The 23,936-nt window shown below is 35.5% G+C and overlaps 1 protein-coding gene across 8 annotated transcripts in view; it reads right to left on the bottom strand.

The window, feature by feature from the left end:
* HELZ (helicase with zinc finger) overlaps positions 1 to 23,936 on the bottom strand; it is a 177,959-nt gene that overhangs the window by 43,323 nt on the left and 110,700 nt on the right. For all 8 annotated transcript variants that reach the window (XM_055243309.1, XM_063617485.1, XM_055243311.2 and 5 more), the window contains 6 exons: positions 22,060 to 22,288; positions 14,715 to 14,919; positions 10,003 to 10,054; positions 9,014 to 9,204; positions 6,507 to 6,714; positions 441 to 520 (listed from right to left, as the gene is read on the bottom strand). In XM_055243309.1, coding sequence (XP_055099284.1) covers positions 441 to 520; positions 6,507 to 6,714; positions 9,014 to 9,204; positions 10,003 to 10,054; positions 14,715 to 14,919; positions 22,060 to 22,288 — 965 coding nt within the window. The remainder of the gene's footprint in view (positions 1 to 440; positions 521 to 6,506; positions 6,715 to 9,013; positions 9,205 to 10,002; positions 10,055 to 14,714; positions 14,920 to 22,059; positions 22,289 to 23,936) is intronic.

The following is a 23,936-nucleotide window of genomic DNA, read 5'->3' as shown; positions in this document are numbered from 1 at the left end:
TTTATAAGCACAGAAGCAGAGAAAACAGATGAATGGACAGATAAAGAATTAAGGGCTTAGTGGGTATGATGAGAGAATAAGGTGAGGGACCTGAGGAAGTCTTCCCTTCTCTGAGGAAGTTTTCCTTCTTCACGATAATGACACACTTGTAATGACACACTGGTCGCTCTGTCTTCATTTACTACCTTATCATAGAAAATCTCTAAATTCAACTTTATCACTGAATAACAGAATTTGAGAAAAGTATACTGATACGTGAAATAGCACAGCCAAAGAAAAGATGAAGAAAGAGAGGGCAATACGGCTCACTATATCCCTGTGAAAAAATAAACATAAAGCATAAGTGTACAAAGGGAGGCATTTATCTTTAAAACATCAAGAGTCTAAGATGACCAATCAGACTAAATCCACTAGGACAACGCAGTCACTAAGCAGCATACCTGTTTTGGTTCTGTTGGCTTTTTCTCTGGTGTTCGAATCTTATTAATTTCAGGTCCGGAATTATTTGTATCGCTTTTACCTAAGAAAATATTTAAAAATCCTTATAAGTTTTCTCCAGTAGATATGATACTTCCAATGCTTATCCAATATTAGAGAAAGAGGCAGAATACTTTAAACACTTTTCACCCATTATGATCAGTGTATGACTACTTGGGTTTTGTTCTTAAATTTTCAGAGTTATAGTTTCTCTGCAAGAAAGAAAACTTATAAATGAAGCAAACCTCATTGACAAGGCAAAGCCTAATAAGGGAAAAACCTTAAAGCATCAAATAATCCCAAAGGAAACTACCTAATCTCCAGGAATTACAGCCTCATTTGCTTAAACTAGATGTGTTAAAGGCCTTGGCATTCTTGCCTATTTATAAAGGCTCAATGCTTTGGTCACTTATAAATGCAATTAAGCAAAAATCTAAATAATGCCTCAATCTGATTTAGTAAAGGAATCTAAACGTAATAAAGATATTCAGAAAGGAATGTAGTTGTACTGTTTAAAAGTAATAGATATCAAACTGTGTATAAGTGGGTGACAAATAGTAGAGCAGGCAAAATTAAGGTTTTAAAAAAGCACAGTTATAATAGACAATTCATACATGGGAAAGGCTTTTAATCTACAAAAGAATTAACCACTGGATAGTTTAAGTTCTTTGAAGGAATCCTTGATTTAGGTTCTTGTTCAAAAACATTCTTTTTGGAATGCCACTGGAACTTTGTAAAATGAATTATCATGCCAGAATTACCTTACCATTAAGCTTCAAGAAATGAAAACTATAGTATCGGAGATGAAGAAAACACTGAATGGAATTACCAGCAGAATAGACATTACAGAAGAAAAATCTGGCAAATTTGAAGGCAAACAAATAGAAACTACCCAAAATGAAACATAAAGAGAAAAAAGAATTTAAAAAAAAGTAGCACCCATAAACTGTGAAAAACTTTAAGCATCCTAATATATGGGCAATTAGAATCTCTGAAGAACAATGGTAGGGGCAACACAGAAAAAAATATCTCAAAAGATATAAAGGTTAAAAATTTACATACTTGATAAAAACTATAAACTCAGAGATCTGAGCAACTCAACAAACCTCAAACACAAGAAACAGGAAGAAAACTACATCAAGGCATATCATAATCAAACTGATAAAACCAGTATAAAAAGAAAATCTATAACACAGCCAGGGAGAAAAAGACTTGTTACATACAGAAAAACACGGATAAGGATGGCATCAGATTTCTCACTGGAAAAAATGCAAGTGAGAAAATGGTAGAACAACACCATTAAAGTATCAAATGACAAAAACTGCCAACCAAGAATTCTCCACCCTACAAAAATATCTTTTAAAAATGAAAGCGAAATAAAGACATTTTCAGGCATACAAAAGCTGAAAGAACTCATCACCAGGAGACCTGCAATACAAGAAATGTTTTTAAAAAGTCTTTCAGGCAGAAGAAAAATGGTATCAGCCGGAATCGTCAATGTACAGAAAGAAAAATTACTAGAAATGGTAACACATGGGTAAATACTTAAGATTATTTTTCTTATAATTTAGAACTCTTTTACTTGGCTGTTTAAACAAAAATAACAATTATGTTCTGGGGATTTATAACATATGTAAAAGTAAAATACATGATAACAATAGCATACAGACTAGGAGAGAAAAAATAGCATACTTTAAGCTTCCTTTACTGTAAATGAAGTGGTAAAATATAAATTGGAAAGTAGTCTGTGATAGGTTAAAGATTTATACTATAAACCCTAAAGCAACTAGCAAACTAATAAAACAAAGAGTTGTCACTGATAAGCCAATGGAGACAAAAAGGAGTCATTAAAAAAAAAATACTCTACCTATCCAGAAGAGGGCAGAATAAAAGGAGAAGGGGGAAAAATCAATTGGACAAATTGAAAACAAATAGCAAGATGATAGAATCAAACTTAACTATATCAACAATCACATTAAATGCAAATGGTTTAAACACCCCAATTAAAAGGCAGAGATTGTCACATTAGATTTAAAAAAATCAAGAGCCACCTATATGTTATCTAAAATAAACTTTAAATATAAAGACACAAATAGATTAAAAGTAAAAGGTAAAAATACACACACACACACACACACACATCATGCTATCACTTGATAAGAGAAAGCTGAAGAGGCTACACTGATATTACACAAAGTAGATCTCAAACCAGAGAATATTTTCAGGGACAAAGAAGGTCATTCCATAATGATAAATGAGTTAATTAATCAAGAGTACACAATCCTAAACATTTATCTTCTAATAACAGAACTTCAAAATTCATCAAGAACTCATAGAACTTAGAAACCTGAAAATTGACAATTAGACAAATACCAATTACATTGGGAGATTTCAATACCCCTCCTCAGTAATTGATAGAAAGAGTAGAATCAGCAAGGATACAATAGACCTGAACAACTCTACCAACCAACCTGACCTGATTAAGATTTTTTTTTCTTTTTTCAAACAGAGTTTCGCTCTTGTTGTCCAGGCTGGAGTGCAATGGCATGATCTCGGCTCACTGCAATCTCCACCTCCCAGGTTCAAGCAATTCTTCTGCCTCAGCCTCCTGAGTAGCTGGGATTACAGGCGTGCGCCACCACACCCGGCTAATCTTGCATTTTTAGTAGAGATGGGTTTCACCATGTTAGCCAGGCTGGTCTCAAACTCCTGACCTCAGGTGATCTGCTCACCTCAGCCTCCCAAAGGGCTGGGATTACAGACATGAGCCACCATGCCCGGCCCCTGATTAACATTTACAGAGCAATCTATGTTTCTCAAGTACACACAGAACACTTACCAAAATAAACCATATTCTGGGCTGTGAAACAAATCTCACTCAAAAGCATTCAAGTCATACAAAATATGTTCTCTTAACACAATGGAATTAAAGTACACATCAGTAACAGAAAAATTTCTAGAAAATCACCAATCATCAGCAACTAAAGCACCTTTCTAAATAATCCATGGGTCTAATTTCAAGAGAAATTAGGAAGCATACTGAACTAAATGAAAATAAAAATACAACATACTGGTATTTTTGGAATGTATTACTGAAGGAGAAAATCATAAATTAAACACTTATGTTCATTTAAGCTTTCACTTTAACAAAATATGTGCAAAGACTGTATATACTGAAAACTTTTTTTTTTTTTGAGACAGAGTCTTGCTCTGTCACCCAGGCTGGAGTGCAGTGGCGTGATCTCGGCTCACTGCAACCTCCGCCTCCCAGGTTCAAGTGATTCTCCTGCCTCAGCCTCTCAAGTACCTGGGATTACAGGCATGCACCACCATGCCTGGATCATTTTTATATTTTTAGTAGAGACAGGGTTTTTCCATGTTGGCCACGCCTGGTCTCAAACTCTTGACCTCAGGTAATCTACCCACCTTGGCCTCCCAAAGTGCTGGAATTACAGGCATGAGTCACCGTGCTCGGCCTGAAAACTTTTTTTAATGCTGAAAAAAAATAAAGATCTAATAGAAAAAAATGGAGAGATATATACTCTGTTCAAAGATCAGAAGAATCAGTATTGTTAAGATGTTAATTCTCCCCAAAGTGACCTAAAGATTAAACACAATGTCAATCCAAATCCTGGAAGGCTTTTTAGTAGGAATTGACAAGCTGATTCTAAAATACATAGAAATGCAAAAGACCTAGAATAGACAATTTTGAAAAAGAACAACGTTGGAGGACTTACACTACCTGACTTAAAGACTTTTACAAAGCTATAATAATCAAGACGGCATATTTGGTGTAAACATAAACATATGCATTAATAAAAATGATCCACATATAGGATCAACTGATTTTCAACAAAGGTGCCAAGGTGGTTCAATGAAGGAAGGACAGAGTTTTCAACAAATAGTGCTATAATCACTGAACATACATATGCAAAACTAAAACAAAATAACAACAAAATCTCAGTCCTTACCCTTACACTATATATAAAATTTAACTCAAAATGGACCTAATTAATGTAACAGCTAAAAACTATAAAACTTCTAGAAAAAAACATAAAAGAAGATCTTGGGTTAGATATATTTTTTTAAGACACAACACCCAAAACATGATCCATAGAAGAAAAAATGGATAAAATGGACTTCAACAAAAATAAAAGCTGCTGCTCTTTGAAAGATACTGTCAAGAAAATGAAAGCTAGACACAGTGGCATGTGTCTGTAGTCCCAGATACTCAGGAGGCTGAGGTGAGAGGATTGCTTGAGCCCAGGAGTTCAAGGTCAGACTGCGCAACACAGCAAGACTCTGTCTTTAAAAGGGAAAAAAAAAAAAAAAAAAAAAAAAGGCAAGCTATATCCCGGAAGAAAATATTTTCTAAATATATATCTCATTAAAGATTAGTATCCAGAATGTATAAAGAACTCTTATAACTGAAGACAACCAACCCAATAAAAAAGTGGGCAATAGATATAAATAGAGGTTTCATCAAACAATATACACACATGGCAAATAAGCACAATAAAAAGATACTCAACATCACTCATTATTAGGGACATGCAAACATGCAAATTAATACCACAATAAGATATGATTAGACATCCACTAACAAGAGTAAAATTTAAAAAAAGACTGACCATACCAAGTGCAAATGAGAACGTGGAACAACTGGAAATCTCATACATTACTAGTAGAAATGAAAAATGGTTCAGCCACTTTTGAAAAATAATATGGCAGTTTCTTATAAAGTTAAATATGTATTTATAATATGCCCAGCAATCTCACTCCCAGGTATTTACCCAAGGGAAATAAAAACATGTTCACGTTCACACGTATGTTCACAGCAGCTCTATTCATAAGGGCCAAAAATTAGATACAACTAATATGTGTATCAAATGATGGATGAATAAACATATTGTGGTACATCCATACAACTGAATACTAACGGTAAAAAGGAACAAACAACTGACACATATAATCTGGGGGAACAGCAAAAGCATTAAGCTAAGTGAACAAAGCTGGACACAAATAATTATAGAATTCCATTTTTATAACATACTAGAGAGTATGGGACAGAAGTCAGATCAGTGGTTGCTCAGGGCCGGGGGTTGGAGGATGGGATTGCAAAGGGTGGGAAGAAACTTTTGTAAATATGTAAATATCTTGTATCTTGATTTTGGTGGAAGTTAACAACTCTGGATATTTGTTAAAACTCATCAACGTACGTTTTAAAAGGGTGAACTTTACTGTATATAACTCATACCTCAATAAACTTGAATAAAAAATACAGTAATTTTTCCTTGTAATTCTAGCAGATTTGTAGTAAAAATAACCTTTATATCAACAATCCCGCAAGATTAATGCTTAGTATACCACAAAAATATTTCGAGTTAAGAAAAATATTTAACAGGAGAGGACCTTCTATCTCAATTTTAAATGATTACCATTTTAAAGTACTCTAAATATTCAAATTTAATATTTTTTTCAGAAACTCAGTGACACCAATCATAAGTGGTAGGATTTAACCTAAAGGACCCTCTGAGGTTACATCTCAATTTTGTATCTGTGTACATAATTTGTATCTTCTGGAGAGAGGATCCATAGTTTATATGTTAAGATTCTCTCTCTTTTCTTTTTTTTCTTTTTTTTTTTTGAGATGGAGTCTCACTCTATCGCCCAGGCTGGAGTGCAGTGGCATGATCTCGGCTCACTGCAAGCTCCGCCTCCCAGGTTCATGCCATTCTCCTGCCTCAGCCTCCCAAGTAGCTGGGACTACAGGTGCCTGCCACCATGCCTGGCTAATTTTTTTGTATTTTTAGTAGAGATGGGATTTCACCGTGTTAGCCAGGATGGTCTCGATCTCCTGACCTCGTGATCCACCCACCTCAGCCTCCCAAAGTGCTGGTAGATTCTCTCTCAAAGAGGTCTATAATCCATGAAAAAGTTAACAATCATACAGTTAAAGGAACTTTCTATGTGGCTAAAACTTTAGCCACATCAGTTTAGGAACAGGAGAACAGCAAAGTACAACTTACCATTTCGATTTTGCTCATGTTGATCCTTCTCCTGATGCTGATTTTGTGGCTGGCCTATGGTGACAGGTGGGTGATGTCCAAGGCCATAAGGAATAGGAGATCCTCGTCCATGTGTCTGTAATAGGTTCATGTTATAGGCCATTGCTGCCTGATGTGTAATAATTCGAGGATCAACCGCAAACCTACCCTGGTATCCTGTCCATGGTACCTGGGTTATTAAAAAATAAAATACATGCATTAAGTACATTTTGGAAGGCAAACTGCTAGAGTGCTGCTGATTAGGAAAAAGCAAACATACAAAGACATACATACACACACACACACACACACACACACACACACAGATGTTAATTTTCTCAAATAACTACAAAGTTGATGCTAATGGTAACAATTGTGTCTTAACCGGCTAAAAAACAGCTTCCTGAACCTTTAGTATGTAATGGAAAATAGATCATTTTTCAGATTAGGAAGAAACTGATGGCTTAAAATTGGTAACTATTCCTTGAGGCATTAAATCATTTTATAGTATTTACTTATTTCCCCTCCATATGAATATATAAGTGTCAGATTACCATAAAAATAATCTTTTAAAGTCATAATTGCATAGAAACATAGTTTAATAGGGGGAAAAGTTAAGGAAGAACTTAGCCTAAGGAGTCTCAACTCAAAAAACTGGTATTCCAACTTAATATGAGTAACCACATCATTTAATGTTCATTTATTATAGGTAAAATTCAAATAGGTCATTACTTTTAAATCTGTGCTTTTAATTCAACTCTACCTTAAAATACAAAAACAGAAAACTTATTTAAGTGTGTCTAGATATACAATCTCTGCATATTAACATAAAAGGAATAAATACAATGACATCTGAGCTACTGCTCCTATTATTTTATTATAACTGTTAAATGCAAACTCTCAGAAATCTTACAAAATAGAAGTCTCTTTGACCTAGTAAAGTGAAATATAAATCCTAAGGGACTTACTATTTAAAGTAGATGATGTATAATGTTGCCAAGCCGTCTGGAAGAAATAACTCTGCTAAAATCCAAAGTCTGAAGTCTATGGGGAGTGGGCATGAATTACGTATTTCTCATTTACAGTCATTCTCCTTGGCTGTCATGATTGTGAACTATCCTGACCAACATGGCTAAGAAATGTTTGTAGCTAAGCATTTTCCCATTCTGGAGTGTGGGCAAGGTTGCCAAAAACCTTTGGCAATGATCATCTCAGCCTGAAATTACAGTGCTTGCCTTAAATGAAAGAAATTGTTTCCAAGGCTAAAATTCCTGAATTGAAAATACTCGTGTCAGCAAATTAACAAAATATTGAAAAATTCTAAAGAAAGAGAAAATGGGTTTACATACAAGATGGATGGCCTCTAAAAATCTATAGTCTTACAAAGGATAAAGTAATGTTTTTAAGTAGTAGTTAAGATTTCACAAGATGTGGAATTTCTCAAATCAATTTAGATCCAAGTGAACTAGACTAATCCAAGCCTCTCTGTGTCCTGTATTTCTTGGGAACAGTTTTTGACTTATACAAAAATAAAAAGATAAAATGAAAACATCACTTTACAAAACGGGACCAATTCATTAGCTCCGTTAACTTTTAACTCGATTTTCCTCAATAAAATATTTTAAAAGATCACAAAGGTGGCCGGGCACAGTGACTCATGCCTGTAATCCCAGCGCTTTGGGAGGCCAAGTCGGGTGGATCACCTGAGGTCAGGAGTTTGAGACCAGCCTGACCAACAGGGGAAACCCCATCTCTACCAATACAAAAACTTAGCTGGGCATGGCCAGGCACGGTGGCTCACACCTGTAATCCCAGCACTTTGGGAGGCTGAGACAGGCAGATCACGAGGTCAGGAGATCGAGACCATCCTGGCTAACACGGTGAAACCCTGTCTCTACTAAAAATACAAAAAAATTAGCCGGACGTGATGGCAGGCGCCTGCAGTCCCAGCTACTAGGGAGGCTGAGGCAGGAGAATGGCGTGAACCCGGGAGGCGGAGCTTGCAGTGAGCCAAGATCATGCCACTGCACTCCAGCCGGGGCGACAGAGCGAGACTTGTCTCAAAAAAAAAAAAAAAAATTAGCCGGGCGTAGTGGTGCATGCCTGTAATCCCAGCTACTCGGGAGGCTGAGGCAGGAGAATCGTTCGAACCCAGGAGGCGAAGGTTGCAGTGAGTCAAGATTACACCATTGCACCCTAGCCTGGGCAACAAGAGCAAAACTCCATCTCAAAAAAACACAAAACAAAATATTACAAAGGTTTCTAAATTGAAATATAATTTCTTCATAGTCACTAGTAACCTAATAACAAATTGTAAGCAACAATTCATAATTTCAAGGTTAGAGGTAACATTTGCTTTAAAAGAAGATTATCAGCACTGAAAATTTTTTTTAAAAAAGAAGTTGGTAGAATACTATTTGGGATTAGAACCATTTTAGTGAAACCTATTTTACTTGATTCAATAGAAAGTATTTCGAATGTCAACTTACAGGTAAAGGCACCGACATAACTACATTCCCTCCATAGACAGCAGGTACATAAAGAATACTTGTCCCAGTGTGAGGATCTATTCTTTGAACAGGGCTTGGAGATTTTCCCAAATTTGGGTGAGGTCCAAGAGCGGGTGGAGGAGTATATGCTCTAATAGGATTGCCAATAAGTACAGAAGGATTGGGCTGAACTGAAAAATAAACAGAAAAAGGATGCACTCAATAGCTGTACACAGTCATCTAGAAAAAATAATTTAAATCATTCAACAGCAAAATATATTTCCCAGGTTTGCTTAAGATAGCTCATCATCAAAGAATTATCAGCATGGAAAAGTAAAGCATATTACCAAAAAAAAAAAAAAATTTTATAATGCTTCCTAAAATTAACTTGAATTATACAAAGCATTCCTTTTATAAACTAGCATAATTTTAAATATTTTCTGAGGAACTCAGGATGTGTCTTTCAAGAGAGAAAGCTATGCACACACTCCTAGTAAACAGTCTTCTGTCTAAAAAAGTATACAACCCTTCAGAATAAAGTTTTGACTTACAATTGTAACAGAACCACATAAAATATGAAAGTTAAGGAATTATTATTTTAAAAGCATGACTATGCAATATTTAAAATCATTTAAGTAAATTTTTTATCTTGAAATTTTTATGATCTGGTATTTGTAGGATATAAATATTTTCTGAAAATTTATGTTGCATAAAAGGCTTCAATGTTTTTCCTCAAAACCTCTGGATATGTACATGAATACCTACAAAATCGCCCCTTTTCAGAAATAACATATCAATGCACTGAAAAAACCCTAAGTGTTGAATAAAAAAATTGAGAGGTTCCAAAGTGACTGTGTGTGTCTGTCAGAGAGAGGGAGAGAGAGAGAGAGAGAAACCATCTCCCCACCCTCCTCTTTCTTGTGGTGAAATCTGGGGAAAATCTCTTACATCATAAAAGCAAGTTTTCATAGGGTAATTTTTCCACTTACCAATTCCATCATTCTGGAAGTGATCATTCTGGGCATGATGAAGACTTTTCCCCTTTAAAGAAAAACACAAATGTATAATAATTTAAGCATGTTTAGTATTAGAAAACAATAACCATTTTCCTAATCATTTGTAAATTAACGTACACATCAATAATTAAAATCTAAAAACTGTGAGTCTATAATTAATAACCATTAGACTGCTTTGAGCCAATTTTCTTTTTAAACATTAGGTCACAGCCATCTCAAATAATATTGCTGGGCCTCAAGTTTTCTCAGTTTCAAATTAAGGGTATCTAAAATTCCTTTTTTATGAATATTTTTCATTAAAATGAAATATGCAAGCAACAAGACTTAAATTCTATTCCTTTGCAGGAATAGAATTGTAGTTTCTCTATACATTTTCTAAGAAATCACGAAACACAGAAGTTGTTTTTCAAAGTAAAAATGTTAATCTTCAATTCTTAAGGATGAGAACCTTTAACAGAATAAAAAGAATGCAAATATGGCTTAGGATTTATGACATTTTGAGTATAATTCATGGTATATTAAAGTATAAAATTTACTTTAAAAAAACAAAAACAGGAAAAGGGTAACTGTCATTATTTGCTTGTGAGATAATCTAGCTAACTGCTAGACAGCAATATGGCAATACATATCAACAGCATCAAAAATGTACATACGTTAACCCAGTAACTGCACTTCCAGAAATTTATCCAAATGAAGTAATCATGAATTTGGGCACAGAGAGCATGGTTTATGTGTGTAATAAATGTTAACAATCTACATGCCCATCAGTGCAGGATTTATTAAATAAGCAATAGCAAATTCACATAATGGTATATTTAGTCTACCATTAAAAAGGATGACATTTGGGCAGAAACAGTATTTGAAGAGACAATGGTTCTGAATTTCTGGATTAAAAAAAAAATTCTCTCTTCCCATGGGCTAAAAGTAACACGTATCAAGCCAATTGAGGAAAAGTAGCACATTGTGCAACTTACCTTTAGACACACACAAATTTGTAAATTTGTAAATTACATCTGAAAACTAAAGAGGGGATTATGTCTACAGCAGGAAAAAAAAATTCATTCTTGACCAAAGCAAAAATACAATGATGTTTGATTTACCTCCTAACTGTTGGAAAGAGCAAATATTCAGATCAGCAGTAAACACACAAGGTTTGAGGTCAGTTGGTTATGAGTGAGGAAGGGCAGCTGAAGTCAGAAAGTCATAAAAAAGCCTCATGAAGTCAGAAAAAGACCCCCCAAAAAATCATAGTTGGTTCATTAACCTCAAGAGAAAGAATGTTCACAGTGATTGGCACCAACTATATATATATATATATATATATATACTTGTGAGGAATAGAGAAGTGATAAGAAAAGCATACAGAAAAAAAGGAGAAAAAGGCAAACATCAAGATGGCAAAAGTAGAAGATGAGAAGCAGGAGCAATTAGAAGAGACAAGATCAGCCAGTAGCACACACACTGACAGAAGAAAGGAGAGCCAGTGACACGAACAGCAGATAAGACAGTTCCAAAATGGTGACAAACCATTTAGATTTCTTATCCTCCAGACCTATCACTAACTTGCTAATGACTCAACAACCAGAGACAACTGCTTAGCATGTGGAGGAAACACAGCAATTTAATCAGAGTGTGGCAGGCAGAATGGCCCCTGCAAAGAGGCCCACATCCTAATCCCTGGATCCTGTGAATATGTTATGTGGCAAAAGGGACTCTGTGAATATTAATTAAAGTTATAGATTTAAAATAGGGAGATTATCCTGGATTATGTGGCTGAGCCCAATCTAATCCCATGAGCCCTAAAAGCAGAGTAATATCTCTGGCTGGAATAAGGGAGACGCAGCGGAAGAAGAAGTAAGAGAGATTTTCAGGGAAAGGAGGATTCAACGCACCACTGCTGGCTCTGAGATGTAGGGGACACAGTTGAGAACTGGTAAGAAGCCTCTAGAAGTTAAGAATGATTCCCCGCTGACAGTCACCAAGGAAACAAGAACATCAGTCCTATAACCACAGGGAACTGGATTCTACCAACAACCTGCATGATCTCGGAAGCAGATTCTTTCCAGAGCTTCCAGATAAGGGCCCAGAAAGCCAGTATGTTGATGCTGGCCTTGAGAAGCCCAGAGCAAAGAAACCAACCAAGCCGATTCAGACATCTGACTCATAAAATTGCCAGGTAATCCATTTGTGTTAAGTCACTATGTTTGTGCTTATTCATTACAAGTAACAATAGGAAACTAATAAAAAAATAGTAACCATAATCTAGGGCAATCCTATACTGTAAAGCTGGAAGCATGCTAGACAATATATATCAGCACTGTGGGTGCTCTGCAGTACACTAAATAAAAAAAGCAAATTCGGGCCTATGGAGTAAAAAAGATAGTGGCATGTCTACAAGTATAACTCAGCATTCTACACGGTTCAATACAGGACACAATCCTCCAGTCACTGTATTTTGTATTTTAACTTAGCAAGAAACTATAGAACAGTAAATTTACTTAGTTTATATAAAATATACGGTGTTTGGTAGCTTATTAACAAAATAACAATGTAGCAGGCTGGACACAGTGGCTCAAGCCTGTAATCCCAGCACTTTGGGGGTCAAAGCAGGCAGATCACTCGAGGTCAGGAGTTTGAGACCAGCCTGGCCAACGTGATGAAACTCTGTCCTACTAAAACACAGACACACACACACACACACACACACACACACACACACACAAAATTACCGGGCATGGTGGCGCTTGGCTATAGTCCCAGCTACTTGGGAGGCTGAGGCAGAAGAATTGCCTAAACCCGGGAGGCGGAGGCTGCAGTAAGTCAAGATCGCACCATTGCACTCCAGCCTGGGCGACAGAGCAAGACTCTGTCTCAAAAAATAATAATAGTAATAATAATGTAGCACTAAGCTAGAGCTAGCTATGTATGAAAGTCACGTCCCCTGTTCTCTTATACCGGGAGTCTTTTGTAAAAGCTCTCTTAAGCTTTACTCATTCATTTAAAAAATACTTCTAAGTACCTATTATGAGCCAGATTTTGCTCTAGGCACAGAGGTGAGAGCAACAAACAATACAGGCAAAAATCTCTGCCTTAACTGAGCTTATCTTCCAGTTTCTGACATGTCTCCCCAATCTCTCACTACCTCCACCCATCCAATAAACTTCTGAACAAGATCTCCTTGCTAGAAATTGCCTTCAATTTACTTCCTCTTCCTCTCACTTCCTCTCACTCCTCCAACATGGCCACAGGAGGACTCGGAGGCTAATTTGCTTATCTGTGCTCCTTTAGCACCTACCATAACATCTGGCACACAGAAGTAACTTAACTGATAAATAAACAGCTAATACATTAATAGTATAAGCTTGAGAAATCTACAAGATTCATTTATGTATAATGTGTGATACCCTAAAAATGCCAAATCACAAGTATTATTGCACATTAGGTCCATTTTTATTAAACTAAGAATATACAACAGTATATTAACACAGAGAATAGTTCTCTTCTCAGCTGAATACCTATTTAGCTAAAAGATTTTCAAAATATTTAAACCATTAATTACTGCTTACGCATTAAGATTTACATTTTTTGGCCTGGTGCGGTGGCTCATGCCTTTAATCCCAGCACTTTGGGAAGCCAAGGCTGTGCAGATCACCTGAGCCCAGGAGTTTGAGACCAGCCTGGGCAACATGCTAAACCTTATCTCTACAAAAAATACAAAAGTTAGCCAGGCATGGTGGTATACGCCTATAGTCCCAGCTATTCCAGAGGCTGAGGCAGGAGGATTGCTTGAGCCTAGGAGGCGGAGGTTGCAGTGAGCCCAGATTGTGCCACTGCACTCCAGTCTGGGTGACAGAGACCCCCTCTCAAAAAAAAAAAAAAAAAAGATTTATATTTTTTAAAGGAAGTGCAAAACCGACGTACTCTTTTAATTCTTATTGGTAACTTTAATATGCTGATGATTATAAATATCAAAAAAAAAAAAGAAAAACGGAACAAACACTAAACATGCCAGTTTCAGAACTTTCTTTTCTAGATGCTAAGTGCAAGCATTTTTTTCAGGCACTCTAGCAAATAAGCCAGCTGTCTCTGTCCAAAATAACTATAGTTCAAAAGTGGAAATGGCCTTGACTCCCCTGCTCCACTCCCTCTGACTGGAATGCTTCTATACAAGAAATATGGGTCAAAATCAATTAAACTCATCTTCAAGAAGTCAGCCAGATTTTTTTACTCTGTCAAATACCACCTCAAATCAATCGGTCATCAGTAAAGGTTCAGAATTATTTGCTTTATACAAATATCATTATTATAACATTATTCCTTATAAAGAATATAAGGACATGTTTTAGTAAGTGTGATAATCTTTTAAACTTCTTTGTTTTATTCACATCTCACTAAAACAACTCTATCAGTAGAGAGGATTAGAAGGTTATTTTATATAAATGATACCAGAAGTTATCAGGTATTAAAAATTGTTTGAGAATGATTATAACATTAAGCATGACTAAATACCATACTGTATTTTCACTTACATGTCCACACTAAACAAGTTCCTTGCAGAAACCGCTTGCTGCCAAATGTAACCTTCAATTCCAACACTTAAAGTAACTTGCAGCCCAATAAACCTTTGGCACTTCTGCGCAGTTTTCTCCCTTTAACCTCTTCAATTTCATTAACAGAGGCTTTACCTTGGGTGGTGATTGCTGCTGTTTGTTGGTACTTCCTGAATGCTGCAGTCTTAGAGCCCGGGGGATAAATTCAGGTGCCAGCGGATTCAACACGTATGTCTTCTTTAGTTCTAAAGCCTCTAACTGGGCTTTGATCTGTTCGAAAGTGATTCCATGTAGGCTATTGTTTTCATGACACAGGGCAATAAACCGTTCCCAAAATTTCCTACAGAAAAGATTTACAAGATCAGATTACAATTCAATGGATGAGATCACAGAAATGAACATATAAATAACTAAAGATAATCTCAAATTCCACCCCCAACCTCAAATCCTTAAACCCAATAGTTATCTATGATTGAGATAAAATCTTTCTACCAGATCACAAGACTCCAGAAGTTTGATTTTGAAACTATAGTCATACCTTGTATTACAGTACATATAAAACAGGCTCTCCATTAATTTTGGCTCATCAATGCAAGTAATATGGTCAGTCCTCACCTATCCACACTAATTTAAAATGATGTTTTTTATTACCCACATAATAAATTTTCAAAACTGATGGCAACTCATTTCACATAAAATTTGTACTTCTAGGCATACTTACTACATACATATATAAACTATATATATAAAATTCAATATAATGAATATAAATCATATAATTCTAATTTATATACATATGCATATACACATATACATGTATATATGTGTATATATTCACATACATACACATATATACACACACACATATATATACACACACATAGATACACATATGTGTGTGTATCTATGTGGGTGTGTATATATTTGAATTATAAGGCCAAAGTAGCCTAGTGTTAGATGACTAAGAAAAGCCAACTCAAGACATAAATTTGAGCCACAAAGTAGATAATCCTCATGAGGATTCTTAAGAAATAACCAGCTACTCCGTATTTTTCTCTTAATTAACAGGTGCTTGTCACAAGCACAACTTATACCATTAACTAAGTTATAAGGGTTAAATGAATTATGAAAAATATAGGAAGTTGGAATGCTAATTTTAATGTTGATTATTCATTTCTTAATCAAATTCATAAGTGCTAAAGGAGAAAAACACATTCAAAACTTGTTGCATTTGTATACTGTTGTTCCTAGGTTTGAAAATTGATTTCTAAATATTAAAATTATTAAATACATATTACAAAAGATAACATATAAAGTTTTTAAATTTTAAATGACTATTATAAATATGCATACCTATGTTTAATATGAGAGGTTCAAATAATGTTTTATTATGTTATAAAAGATATGTGATATGGTTTCTTCCCAAGTTGGTATCCTTGTGTCCAGGTGGACAGTAGGTAATCAAGATGGCTTCAAGAAGCATAAATGAAAAGGTTTATATTATAAAAGTTAGTAAATGAGTGGGAATTGGGCTATTAATATATTCATAAAACTTTGCAGAGTTTAATTCCAAACTATGCTTCTCTTACATATGCCTTATATGCATCTTTCCTAGTTTTTTGAAGATGAGTTTAAGAAATGAATTGAGATATTGGAGATTCAGAAGGTAGCGGGGTGGGAGAGGGGTAAGGAATAAAAAACTATCTGTTGGATACAATGTACACTATTCAGGTGAGGTGTACACTAAAAGCCCAGACTTGATTACTATACAACTTATCCATGTAACCAAAAACCACTTGTACCCATAAAGCTGTTGAAAAAAGAATTTTAATAAGAAAAAATAAAAGATTTTAAATGGAATGAATAAACAAAAAATAAACAAATGGGTTCAGAAAAAATATTAGATCTATATGTAAACAACAGAAAAATAAAAATGCTATAGAATATTAAATATGTACTTCTGACTATAAGACTAAGGCTAATAAGACAGTCATGCAGTTGCTGGAAATGTGTGTTGCCAAGAAACGCATGCTGAAAAGCTGTCCTTTATTTTTAAGAACCCCAATGAAGGAATTGTGCTTTTTTTCTCATCATAACATGAGAAAATATAGGGAAGGACTATCTTATATAGCACTCAGGATCTAAAATCCATCCACTTTCCCACCCTTTTAATAAGAATAGCCACAATATTCAACTGCATGAATATTTATCAATACAATTCTATTACATACTACATTCAAAAGAAAGGTATTTTTAGTCTAATTGATAAAGTATCAGTTTCACAGAGTGGCATTTCAGGTTTGCGTTGGACTTCAAGACAAAGCAAAACGCCAAGGAAAGAATGGATTGACTTTTACTCTGTCTAGTTCAGTTATTTGTTTGTTCAGAGACAGGGTCGTGCTGTCACTCAGAGTGAAGGGCAGGAGGGCAGTGGCATGATCATAGCTCACTGTAACCTTGAACTCCTGGGCTCAAGCCTCTCGCCTCAGCCTCCAGAGTAGCTGGGACTATAGTTGTATGCCACCACACCTGGCTAATTTTTAAAAATTTTTTTTGTAGAGATGTGGTCTCGCTATGATGCCAGGGCTGGTTTCAAACTCCTGGCCTCAAGTAATCCTCCCACCTTGACCTCTCAAAGTGCTAGGACTATGGGCATGAGCTACTGTATTCAGCCTCTAGCTCAATTTTTAATATCAATTTCTTATTACATTTTTCATTTCCAGCTTTCACAGCCAAAATGCTAGAACTTGCTCTATTTTTAAGCTACCTTTTAAAACTCCATACCCTGTTCCTATATCACCCTCACTGACCTTGACTGCAATGAACAGAATTTGAAGTAACATGAGCTAAGTCAAACAACCTCATACTTCACAAAAAGCTGGAGCTTGGTGACAGTCTTCGCCTACCAGAAGATTCCAGGGATTTCAAAGAAACAGCCTTCGAGTTAACGTATACCAATTTAAAAGTAACATTAACTACTTACTACAAGCTAATCAAGTTAAACTGGCTCCAAAAGTGACCTGAAATTTGCATGTTAAATCAGACTTTTTTTTTTTTTTTTGGCACCATTGATATAGCAAAATGGTGAAGCACATGGATTCTAGAACTAGCCTGAAATCTTGACTCTATCATTCAGTAGCTGTGTGACTTCGTGCAGATTACTTAGCTTCTGTTTATACCTCAGTTTCTTCATGTGTAAAGTGGGGCACCAGCACTACTATTATTATTATTCCTTACTATTGAAATGACATTTGTGTCTCACTTCTAAACTTTCAGGGTAATGCTTCTTTCCTTCAAAAATTCTTGATTTTAAAGCTAAAATTTTTCCTTTTTTCTCTTTACACTGGCCCTTGAACTCCCCAATACCTTACCAAAGTACTATGTATACAATTATGAAGCATTTCTGAATACAGATAATTGACAGATCACAATAGAATAAGGACAAGAATTCACCACTCTGGTTAAAGATTTTATCAATTCTCAGCCCCCTCCCTAAAATGTTAACATAATATTATGTTAACCATTTTCTTAGTACTATTGGTTTACAAACCCAAGTGTGTATTACACTGTAATATAATTTTAGGCATTTCAAAGGATGTAACCTTATTTTTAATCACTGCCTGAACACAAAGTTTGATTTTCTTTCTGTGTTAACCTTACTTCTAGGATCACTGATAAAACACTAAAAAATCACTTGGTGTCCTTAGGTCACTGTGTGTGTGTGTGTGTGTGTGTGTACACACATATACATACATCTCTACACATACATGAAATATGTTTATATTTCACAGAGTAAATAAAATGTGCTAAATGAAGAAATTCAGTTCAAGGGAAGACCTTCTCCAAACACTTTGATTTGAAGAAAGGTTATCACTCTCCTCTTAGCCTCCTGCCATTCCGTGCAGATTTATCTAAGCATGTCCATCACTTCTGGGAAAGGCAGCATAACCAGAGAGAAGAATGTGGGTTTTGAAGTCAATCTGACATCTGTTTGAGTGAACCACATAATAGCTATGTGACCCTGGGCAATTTAATCTCTCTGAATCAGGCTGCCCATTTAAAATGCAAATAAAATACCCACATTATAGGGTTGTTAGAAGGAGTGAATGAGGCAATGTGTGCAAAGCACATAAACCAGCACCTGGCTCAAAGAAAGCTGTCAATAAACAGCAGCCACTATTAATACTTGTTAGCTTGGTGAGAGAGGGGGAGGATCTTCACTATATACATTTTTGATTAACAGAAAAAAAATGTGTTTAAAAATACAACAAAAAAGAATATATAACTGATTGACTTCTGAACTGGTATAATATACACAGTAAGTATTCCTTAAAAACTTGATTGATATTTGGGAATAGATTAGTTTTTTTGAAAATATTAAATGAAAAAAGCAGGAAAACAGTCCTAATGAACTCAAACTACAAAGAACTCACTCTTCCATTTTTACAGGACCCAAGAATCGTATTATATTCTCTGAGCTTACTTGTATTGTGAGAGTAAATTAATATCTAATTAAATTAGTGAGATTAAAGCTTAAATATCCATATGCCCCAACTATCAATTCTTGGGCTACAGCCATGATTAAACTGTACAAATAAAGCAGACAATCAACATTGCCATGTAACTATGAAATGTATGTTTTTTTTTCACTCAACATAATATATTTACTTCCCTGAAAATATTCTGCTTAACTTATCAATTAATGTGTATACCTTGACATTTCCCAGCTGCGTAGTAAGAAACAGGCAACTGTAGACTCAGCTTTGAAGTTAAAAATTAGCCCTGGATAATTCTGAGAACATGGCCTCAGGAAGAATTATTCACCCATTTGCTCTAAGACAGTAATGATTTCTGTCAGAGAATGGATGAAAAATGCTGATCTCATGCAATTCACAATATAATATGATTCTTTAAGAAAGGGGTAATGGTTTCTTTAAAAATATTCAGGTTGGTAAATATATTTGGAGTTATTTATAGGGAGAGCCCAAAACTAATGTGGCTTAACACTACTCTTTTTTTTAATTTTCTTTGAGACAGGGTCTTGCTCTGTCACCCAGGCTGGAGTGCAGTGGCATGATCACTAGAACCTCAACCTCCTGGGCTCAAACAATCCTCCCACCTCAGCCTCCTGAGTAGCTGGGACCACAGGCACATGCCACCACACCCAGCTAAAGTTTGTATTTTTTGTAGGGACAAGGTTTTGCCATGTTGCCCAGGGTGATCTCAAACTCCTGAGCTCAAGCAATCCACCCACCAGGGCCTCTCAGAGTGCTGGGATTACAGGTGTGAGCCACTGCGCCTGGCCGGAACACTATTCTTATATCCATTTACTCCCCTAAGAGTTTCTAGTTGTTTTCAACACATGCCTTAATATATTACATTCTAATCAAATTGTATGTGCCGTCTCACTTATCAAATAATAAATATAAGCAAAACTGGTAAAATACCACAAGCAACATTCTAACCAAATATACTTACGATGACTAGTAAAGTAACATAAAGTAAAATTCTTAGGATGAAAGGAAAATTAGTAGACTCCTTGATATACTTGGTTCTTCTATTCATTTGTAACTCAGAATTAAGATATTCTCAGCTAGGTGCAGTGGCTCACGCCTGTAATCCTAGCAATTTGGGAGGCCGAGGCAGGCAGATTACCTGAGGTCGGGAGTTTGAGACCAGCCTGACCAACATGGAGAAATCCCATCTCTTCTAAAAACACAAAAAATTAGCTGGGCATGGTGGCACATGCCTGTAATCCCAGCTACTCGGGAGGCTGAGGTAGGAGAATCACTTGAACCCAGGAGGCAGAGGTTGCAGTGAGCCGAGATTGCACCATTGCACTCCAGCCTGGACAACAAGACTGAAACTCTGTCTCAAAAAAAAAAAAAAGATATTCTCCCCCCTCCAATTGTGACAATTTGTAGTCACAATTTGTCATTAGTGACTACAAATGCACGGCAATATATTTTTAAAGTATGAAATTAAAGATGTTACAACAGAATTGTTTATAGATAAATAAGTTACAGACCTTCAAGCTTTGTTTTTTAAAAAAGAAAATTTTTTTTCATAAATTAAAACTCTACTTGATTCCTTTGATGATAGCTTTCCCCTATAAAGGATATTAACTTTTTGAGCAGTCTTAAATTCTAATACATGAAACTTATTCTTAAAGGTCCCAAATAGTCTCCCTTCCCAGAATTTTTCTTCCTGCTAGAACACAAAAATAGATAATGAAGTGCTGTCATTATCTATATTGCAAGAAAAAAAAAAACTGATTTAAAGAGTGCCATGTCCTAATAGTTTTGTCTACTTTAATTCTAACATATCAAAAAGAAATAATTACCCAAGGCAGATTCAGGACTACCTACATCTCTTTTTACTATTCTGAACTTCCTATGACAGGTACTAGCATACTTATAAAATTTTAAGTAATCCCTAGTGTATTTCTTTCTTTTTCACAAAAGAATATTACAAATATCTGTTCAACTGCTTTTTTTTTTTTTAATGCTAGCACGGTTCTTCAATACTCAAAAGGCCAAATCTTCTATTACTGGCTTTGTACAGTTAAAATTCCAATTAACTGGTATAAGTCACAAGTGTATAAGGAAAGATTTTGGTGTGCAGGTTGATATTTTAACCATATTTAGTAGAAACTGTTCCTTAAAACTAAAGTCTAATGAATACTAATAATGCTATCGAAAGACAAGTAATGACCACGTCTAACCCCCTAATGTTAAGATCTTCTGGATTAACCAGATACAAGGAATTATCTACATTGAGAAGCCTTGAGAGAGCAAGACAGCAGAAGGAAATTCATCAAAAATCAGAACAATTAAGGGAAAAAGTGAGGCACCAAGGGATACAAAAGTTAATATCCATCAAAGACAAACACATGCATGAAACCAGCTCGACCCATGCTCTAGTTGTTGCTTCTTCCTGGAGCACTTTTAACCCAAATAGCTTCTCCCTCACTTCCAAGTCAGCTTCTCAGTGAGGTCTGCTCTCACCACGCTATTTACAATCACAAGCCAGTCTGCACCATCCCCATCATTCCTAATTCCTCTTAAAATTTTCCTTTCCATTCAACTTACCATGTAAAATACTACATAATATTCCTATTTAGTTTACGGTAATCTTCCTCTCCTTACCAGTAAAAGGTAAGCCCCACCAATAAAATGTAAGCCCCACAAGGGCAGAGATCTTTGTCTATTTTGTTCACTGACGTATCTTCAGGAGCTGGAAGAGTGCTTAGAACCTAGAAGTCACTCAGGAAATATCTCTTGAATAATGGCTCAATGAATACACAATTATGCATACAATAAATAGATCCAAAGTAATATGCTTTTGTGTTCCCACTGGATATCAGGCTATAATAAACCTGTTTTTAATTAGCCGGAAGGTCATATGAATAAACATACACATAGGGATACAAATCATGTCACATTTCCCCTTTAATGTCTCAACATTAACACATAATTACCTGCATCTTCCAACAGAGCACAGAGCAATGGGATCACCCACCACAGCAACCAGGGATTGTGCTCTTGTGATGGCAGTATTGAGAAGCTTGTAGTTAGATAAAAAACCGTAATCTAAGTCCTCTGTGGAATCTTCCAGAAGTTGCTCTTTCTTTTTAATTGGTGTCTGTTTATGTTTACAAGTATGTCTTGTACGTACTGTGCTAAGAAACAAAACTCTGAATTGCTTTCCTACAAAGAAAATTTTTTAAGAAAAGACTTAAGATTGCCATTCTGAACCACTGATATAATAAAAGCATTGCATTTTTAAAAAATGTAATTGCTAAATAACAAACATTGGCAAAGATGTGGAGAAACTGAAACCCTTATGCACTGCTGGTGAGAATGTCCAATGGTACAGCTGCTGTGGAAAACAGTGTGGCAGTTCTTCAAAAAATTAGGCAGAGAACTACCATATGATCCAGCAATTCCATGCTTACATACATACTCAAAAGAACTGAAAGGAGTGACTCAAACAGATATCTGTATATCCACGTTCATAGCAGCATTATTCACAATAGCCAAAAGGTGGAAGCAACACAAGTAAGTATCCCTGGACAGAGGAATGGATCAACAGAATGTGGCATATACATACAATAGATTATTCAGCTTTATAAAGGCATGAAATTCTGACACATCTTACAACATGGATGAACCTTGAAGGCATTATGCTAAGTGAAATAAACCAGTCATGAAAGGACAAATACTATATAATTCCATTTATATAAGGTAGCTAGAATAGTCAAATTCATAGAGAAAGAATGTAGAAGGGTGACTGCCAGGAGGGAAGGAGGAATGGGGGCATTTAATGCATACAGAGTGTCAGTTTGGAAAGATCAAAAAAGTTCTGGAGATGAATGGTGATGACTGTTGCACAATAACGTAAATGAACTTAATGCCACAGAACTTATGTGCATAAAAATGGTTAAAATGGTCAATTTTACATCATACGTATTTTACCACCATAAAAAAATTTTTTTTAATGATACTGTTGGAACCAACCTTAAAAGTATCTAGTCCCAGGTTCCACCCAATATAAGGACCCTTTGTTGAAGCAGTCATCTAGTCTCTGGCCAATGAGGGCATACACAGCTGATTTCATAAAGAAGTCTACAGAAAGTCTAGGTATATATCATTTTTTCTTATGTGCTTCAAATAGTAACATATCTATTCCCTCACCCTATGACAAATCTCAATAGAATGTTGATGTCAATCCTTAGTCTTCTCTTCTCCAGGCTAAACAATCCTAGTTTTCTCATGGCAGTTTCTTGACCATTCACTACCCTAAGTCTCCTCCGGGTGCTTTCTAATTACTCCTAATGTTCTTTCTAAAATGCTCACCTAAATTCTGTATAATCTGGACAACACATGGTACAGTAGAACTATTTTTTGCCCATGCTCTCACTGCTGTATATTACTCTTACTGCTGGATATTACCATAAAACCTAACATTGTATTAGGCTTCAATTAGAGTTCACATCATAGTGTTGCTTCATATATTTAAAAGCACAGATTTTATAGCAATTAATTAAATGAAGATAATTTAAAAGAGTTGCTGTTAACTATAAACTTAGAAAAGTCTATAGATAAAAATCTTTATGAAGAAATTCATCCTCAGATACCGTATAACAGCAGAATGTGTTATATACTATTATGATTGTAATTCACAGCATACATATACTATGTTACATTGATATAATTATGGTCACAGAAAAGGTATATTTGTTAATACTTATTTTATTTGGATATAAAAACTTAATAAACATGTAAATGAATTCAACCTTTAATTGCCAAACCTGGCATTAAAGAACTTGGTATGAAATGAACACATAACTTCAGA

This window comes from Symphalangus syndactylus, chromosome 14 (genome assembly GCF_028878055.3).
Source record: "Symphalangus syndactylus isolate Jambi chromosome 14, NHGRI_mSymSyn1-v2.1_pri, whole genome shotgun sequence".
In the NCBI taxonomy this organism is placed as follows: Eukaryota; Metazoa; Chordata; class Mammalia; order Primates; family Hylobatidae; genus Symphalangus; species Symphalangus syndactylus.
Note: the sequence above shows the minus strand (reverse complement) of the source record. Positions and strands in the feature narration are given on the sequence as shown.